This window comes from Tupaia chinensis, unplaced genomic scaffold, assembly GCF_000334495.1.
Source record: "Tupaia chinensis unplaced genomic scaffold, TupChi_1.0 Scaffold000093_1, whole genome shotgun sequence".
Classification (NCBI taxonomy): domain Eukaryota; kingdom Metazoa; phylum Chordata; class Mammalia; order Scandentia; family Tupaiidae; genus Tupaia; species Tupaia belangeri.
This window is the reverse complement of record NW_006159555.1, coordinates 12,334,708-12,341,033: the sequence shown is the minus strand read 5'-3', so window position 1 is coordinate 12,341,033 and position 6,326 is coordinate 12,334,708. Positions and strand designations below refer to the sequence as shown.

At 53.0% G+C, this 6,326-nt stretch overlaps 1 protein-coding gene across 2 annotated transcripts in view; it reads left to right on the top strand.

The window, feature by feature from the left end:
• LOC102467827 (non-lysosomal glucosylceramidase) overlaps positions 1-6,323 on the top strand; it is a 28,044-nt gene extending 21,721 nt beyond the window's left edge. Inside the window, exons 5-18 of one of the 2 annotated variants that reach the window (XM_006143164.2) lie at positions 1,243-1,461; positions 1,762-2,001; positions 2,231-2,333; positions 2,495-2,648; positions 2,744-2,869; positions 3,056-3,228; positions 3,703-3,807; positions 4,017-4,124; positions 4,570-4,721; positions 4,839-4,945; positions 5,128-5,270; positions 5,348-5,463; positions 5,567-5,758; positions 5,886-6,323. In XM_006143164.2, coding sequence (XP_006143226.1) covers positions 1,243-1,461; positions 1,762-2,001; positions 2,231-2,333; positions 2,495-2,648; positions 2,744-2,869; positions 3,056-3,228; positions 3,703-3,807; positions 4,017-4,124; positions 4,570-4,721; positions 4,839-4,945; positions 5,128-5,270; positions 5,348-5,463; positions 5,567-5,758; positions 5,886-6,164 — 2,217 coding nt within the window. In that variant the 3' untranslated portion in view covers positions 6,165-6,323. The remainder of the gene's footprint in view (positions 1-1,242; positions 1,462-1,761; positions 2,002-2,230; positions 2,334-2,494; positions 2,649-2,743; positions 2,870-3,055; positions 3,229-3,702; positions 3,808-4,016; positions 4,125-4,569; positions 4,722-4,838; positions 4,946-5,127; positions 5,271-5,347; positions 5,464-5,566; positions 5,759-5,885) is intronic. The other variant, XR_003548511.1, reaches the window with a different exon arrangement.
• The last annotated feature ends 3 nt before the right edge of the window (positions 6,324-6,326 follow it).

The following is a 6,326-nucleotide window of genomic DNA, read 5'->3' as shown; positions in this document are numbered from 1 at the left end:
GTAGGGAAATAAATCCCTGATCACTTAACCTGCCTGAAAGAAAACTTGGTAGGGGGACCAGCATTTTGCGTGGTAGTTAAGGTGCTGGACACTCCCACATGGCTGACCATGGTTCAAGTCTCAGACCTGGCAGCTTGCTTTCTCACTCTCCCTCTTTCTTTCTCTGTGTCTCTCTGGTCAAACTAAAAATAAATGAATGAATAAATAAAATTAAATAAATGATTATAAAAATAACACTTGGTAGGACTGGAAGGGGAAATAACACCAAAAATCTACAAAGTCGCCGGAGAGAGCAAAGTGGTGCGGTGCAGCCACTCCTCACCATGACCTGTGAGCCTTCAGCCGCAGGACAGCTCCCAGCTGCTGCTCCCAGTCTCCGTGGCTGAGCGCCTAGGAAGCCCTCCTCTCCCAGGCTCCATCTCTAGACTTCTTCCTTCTTCTGAAGCCTGGCCTTTTTCCCTTTGCTCCCACCTCACATGTGGGGCCTTAAATTGCCAGAGCTATGTGGCCTCTTTCATCTCTTCTCTAGTGACCTCCCCTTTTGAGCTGTCCAAGTTTCTCTTCCCATCTGAGGGATGCCTCTTTCAGCTCACCTTCAAAGGAGAAATAACTTGTAGATCTTAGTCCAATTAATGACCATGCCCTTCCCAGCTCAGGTTTACCAGCCCTGCCCAATGCCCCAAGATCCCTCTCTGCCTCATCCCTTAAGTATCTAAAGGGGAAATGCCTTCTGGAATCCTGACTCTACATTATTGCATTCTTAACGTCTATTAGGCTGTGCCAGGCTTCTTGTGTACTACTTAATATTAAAAAGTTTGACAAGTTAAGTACCATTATGATGTTCATTTCACAGATAAGAAAACTAAGATCCAGAGAAGTTTAGTAAGGAAGTACAGTCGCATGAATGGAAATGGAAAGGCAGGGATTCAGACCTAGTACTGTCTACAGTAAAGAACTTAGAGAGTCTACGGCCTTAACCATTATATACTATTCCAACAGCACAAAAAAATTATAGATAGTAAAAATAGCAGGCATAGTTTGAGCCAAGGGAAGAGAGATTAACTCCCCATAGCTCTTATTCTTTAGAAACTTACATTTTTAAGGAAATGGGGCTTAGAACAAGTGGAGACCATGAGACCCTATCAGTGTCAAAGAGGAATGAGGGAGGAGCTGTTTTGAGGGAGTCTGGTGTGTAGTTGCTGCGGGCTGCCCTGTTCCAGCCTGTTTGCCCTCTTGCTTAAGTTCACAGTGTGCTTGCGGCGGGAAGGGCAGACCGTCTATCAGCAGGTCCTGTCCCTGGACCACCCAAGTGTCCTGCGCAGCTGGAACTGGGGCCTGTGTGGGTACTTTGCCTTCTACCATGCCCTCTATCCCCGAGCCTGGACTGTCTACCAGCTTCCAGGCCAGAATGTCACCCTCACCTGCCGCCAGATCACGCCCATCTTGCCTCACGACTACCAGGTGAGACTCCCCATCTGTTTCCTCCATTACCCTCTGTTTCCTGCCTCTGCTGGAAATTCTATGCCCTGTGAAAGGGAGGGGGTTGGAGCCTCTATCGCAGTGGCTGCCCAGGACCACTGCCCAATTGGTTCTGGTCACCTGTGTCCCCTGGTAGGCAGCTTGCCTGGGAATATGAGATGTAAGTGGAAGACAGAGTATATTGGAGAGTTTTTGAGTCGGGTCCTCCATGCCCAAGATTGTTCTGGGGAGCAGGACCAGAAGGGGCTACACTGGGACCATCTGAGTAATCTTTGCCCCCAGGACAGCAGCCTGCCTGTAGGAGTCTTTGTGTGGGATGTAGAAAATGAAGGGGACGAAGCTCTGGACGTATCCATCATGTTCTCCATGAGAAATGGACTTGGGGGTGAAGATGACGCCCCAGGGGGTTTATGGAATGAGCCGTTCTGTCTGGAGCGTGATGGAGAGACCGTACAGGGGCTACTGCTGCATCACCCGACCCTTCCAAATCCTTACACGATGGCTGTGGCTGCACGACTCACGGTAACAGCAGAGCCAGCACTATCCCTGAGCCCCTGAACCCCCACCCTTAGCCTAGCCCCTCAGCCCACCTCAACCCCACCATGTCTCTTCATTCCTCAACTCCCAAGTCTCACCTACATCACAGCCTTATACGGGTAAACTTGGAGGGGCGAGTATGTGAGGGGTGAGGGCTACTCAGAATCCAGCATACTTTGGAACTTGTCCTCATGGAGTCTTCAACCCCCAACAGGCAAATACCATAGTAACTCACATCACAGCCTTTGACCCTGATGGCACTGGGCAGCAGGTGTGGCAAGATCTACTTCAGGATGGACAGCTGGACTCCCCTGCTGGTGATGGGGGGTCTGACAGGGAGGTGGTGGGAAGAGAGGCTGTCCCCATCTTGGGACCAGGGGTGGGAGGCCTGGTAATAAACAGACCTCATTCCCATGTGAGGGATCCCTACCCGTGGTTGATGGGGTGCCTGTGCTGATTCCTCTTGTGCTTCTCTTAGGCCGAAGTACCCCCTCACAGAAAGGAGTAGGTATTGCCGGTGCTGTGTGCATTTCAGGCAAGCTGCCACCTCGAGGCCAGTGCTGCCTGGAGTTTTCACTGGCTTGGGACATGCCCAAGATTGTGTTTGGTGCTAAGGGCCAAGTCCACTACAGGTGAAGGAACCAAGAAAGTCTGGGGATCTGAGGTTCTGGGGCTCTGGGGCTCTGACCCACAGCTTGTGTTCATCTCACCTTTCTTTCCACCCAAGGCGGTACACAAGGTTCTTTAGTCCAGATGGCGATGCTGCACCAGCCCTTAGCCACTACGCACTGTGCCGATATGCAGACTGGGAGGAGAGGATCTCGGCTTGGCAGAGCCCCATACTGGACGACAGGTGCCACTGGGACCCATCTCTGGCCTTTCTCCCAGGCACTCTCACTCCCATGGGACTCCTGGATTCACGCTCTACCACTAGTCAGCAGAGTTGTGCTAGAACTCAGTGCTCCCAGTCGGCTGAACCCCCGTCCTTTGTGTCTTAGGAGGTCCACATGCATTAAACCATTCTCTCCTGACCTCCCAGATCCTTGCCTGCCTGGTACAAGTCTGCACTGTTCAATGAACTGTATTTCCTGGCCGACGGAGGCACGGTCTGGCTGGAAGTTCCTGAGGACTCCCTACCAGAAGAGCTGGGAGGAGGCATGCATCAGCTCCGCCCCATCCTGCGGGACTACGGTCGATTTGGCTACCTCGAGGGTATGCTGAACCCCTGTCCTTTGTGTCTTAGGAGGTCCACATGCATTAAACCATTCTCTCCTGACCTCCCAGATCCTTGCCTGCCTGGTACAAGTCTGCACTGTTCAATGAACTGTATTTCCTGGCCGACGGAGGCACGGTCTGGCTGGAAGTTCCTGAGGACTCCCTACCAGAAGAGCTGGGAGGAGGCATGCATCAGCTCCGCCCCATCCTGCGGGACTACGGTCGATTTGGCTACCTCGAGGGTATGGCTGCTGGGGGGCTGCAGTACGGCTGGGGCTGGGGTATGGTGGCACTGTACCATGAAGATGAAGGTTTTGCCTACTGCAGGGTATTGATTGGGACTAGGGGGAGGAGTGGCAGGTGTGGACCAGTGGCAGTGTCCTTCCTCCAACTCCAGAGGACAAGCTAGGGAGGGGGAGATGAAGGGGAAGCAAGAATTCTGGCAATAGCATGTCTCCCTCATTCCTCTAGGCCAGGAGTATCGCATGTACAACACATATGATGTCCACTTTTATGCATCCTTTGCCCTCGTCATGCTCTGGCCCAAACTCGAGCTGAGCCTACAGTATGACATGGGTGAGGATCCCCTTAGTGTCGCTTCTGCCCACCTAGCTTCCCTTATCCCTGAACTTCTGTGGTTCCTCAGATTGTCCCTTCTCCGTCCCCCAAACATGTCTGCATGCTGCCCAGTGGTTCCCCTCTGGGGTCATACATACAGCTCTGTGCCCCACCCTAAGTCTGCTCATTCCTTCCCTCCTGCCACCCACTTGTGTCTGCTCCACCAGCACTGGCCACTCTGAGGGAGGACCTGACACGGCGACGGTACCTGATGAGTGGGGTAATAGCACCTGTGAAAAGAAGAAACGTCATTCCCCATGATATCGGGGACCCAGGTAAAAGTCCCTCTACCCTAGGGCCAGCAGGTGGCATGGTGGTTAAAGACACTGGACTCCCACAGGGCTGACTGCAGTTCAAGTCTTGGACCTAGCAGCTTGCTTTCTCACTTTCTCTCTGTCTCTCTGGTCAAACTAAAACAAATAACAATAAAGTTAAATAAAAATAATTCATAAGAGGATAGTCCCTGGGGCTGGCAAGTGGCGTGGCGGTTAAAGGTGCTGGACTCCCACGTGGCTGACTGTGGTTCAAGTCTCAGACCTGGTGGCTTGTGCTCTCTTTCTCTCTCTCCCTGGCCAAATTAAAATAAATTTTAAAAGTTAAATAAATAATTCTTTTTTTTTAAAAAGTCCCTCCACCCCAAGGTCAGCTTCTCTTCTTCCCCTTCTACACCCTTTACCCCATCCACCAATGCAAACGAACCAGGTCCCCTCCCCTCCACAGATGATGAGCCTTGGCTCCGGGTCAATGCATACTTGATCCATGATACTGCTGACTGGAAGGACCTGAACCTGAAGTTTGTGCTGCAGGTGTATCGGGACTATTACCTGACAGGCGACCAAGGCTTCCTTAAGGACATGTGGCCCGTATGCCTAGTAAGGGATGCACATGCAGTGGCCAGTGTGCCAGGGGCAAGACTGGTGTTTGGGGAGGCCCAGTTGGCCATTACCTTTCTTAGTACCTAGGTCTTCAGTATCTTGATCCCTCTCTAGGCTGTGATGGAGTCTGAAATGAAGTTTGACAAGGACCATGATGGACTCATTGAGAATGGAGGCTATGCAGACCAGACCTATGATGGATGGGTCACTACAGGCCCCAGGTAGAGGGTTGGGGGTTCACTAAGACCCCAGGCAGAGGGGCGGGGGGATTCTAAGAGGCCTGAGGTGGGGAGGCGGGCAACAAGGAATCGTGGGGCTCAAGGAGTGAGTAACCTGTTGTGTTACACTGCATGGGGGCGACTGGAGTTGTCAACATGATCCCTAAACCCATGTCTTTGCGCAGTGCTTACTGTGGAGGGCTGTGGCTGGCAGCTGTGGCAGTGATGGTCCAGATGGCTGCTCTGTGTGGGGCACAGGACGTCCAGGAGAAGTTTACTTCCATTCTCACCCGGGGCCAAGAAGCCTATGAGAGACTGCTGTGGAATGGTGAGTTGCAGCAACCTAAGGGTCCTAAGGCGCCTGGGGGACACCAGGAGCCTCACTTCGCCTTTCCTCTCCTCCAGGCCGCTATTATAACTATGATAGCAGCTCTCAGCCTCAGTCTCGTAGTATTATGTCTGACCAGTGTGCTGGACAGTGGTTCCTGAAGGCCTGTGGCCTAGGAGAAGGAGACACTGAGGTGAGAGACTAGGAGGAGGAGACAGAGCAAAGTGGGTGGGGTTTCTCTTAAGGTGAAATGCAAGCATAAGAGACCATGTTCTTTCTTGCCCTTGCCCTTCCAGGTGTTTCCTACCCCACATGTGGTCCGTGCACTCCAAACTATCTTCGAGTTCAATGTCCAGGCCTTTGCAGGAGGGGCCATGGGAGCTGTGAATGGGATGCAGCCCCATGGCGTCCCTGACAGATCCAGTGTGCAGTCTGATGAAGTGTGGGTGGGTGTGGTGTACGGGCTGGCTGCCACCATGATCCAAGAGGTAATGCTGTCCTTCCCCCTGTAGTTGGGAACTCCCTGGGGAAAAAGCCCCTCTGGCTCCACCTGTGCAGCTGAAGTGGCTATTCAGGGGTGCCAAGTTACATGTATGACTGCCATTCTCCCCACAGGGCCTGACCTGGGAGGGCTTCCGGACAGCTGAAGGCTGCTACCGGACTGTGTGGGAGCGCCTGGGCCTAGCCTTCCAGACCCCGGAGGCATACTGCCAGCAGCGGGTGTTCCGTTCACTGGCTTACATGCGGCCACTGAGCATCTGGGCCATGCAGCTGGCCCTGCAACAGCAGCAGCAGAAAAAGGCCTCCAGGCCAGTAGCTGAACAGGACATAGGACTTATCACAGGGCCTGTGTTTGGACTGAAGGAAGGCATGGCAAACCTGAGCCCAGAGTAAGCCCTCTGAACTGTGGAAATGAGGCGCTAACAGCCCAGCCTCCAGCCTGCCCTTTGCTCCCCCGACATCTGAACAAACCTCCTGCAGCCCTGAGCCACCAGGACAATCATACCCCTTCCCTTTTCCCCAGCTGTGCCAGTAAACAAGGGATGAGGACCAGTC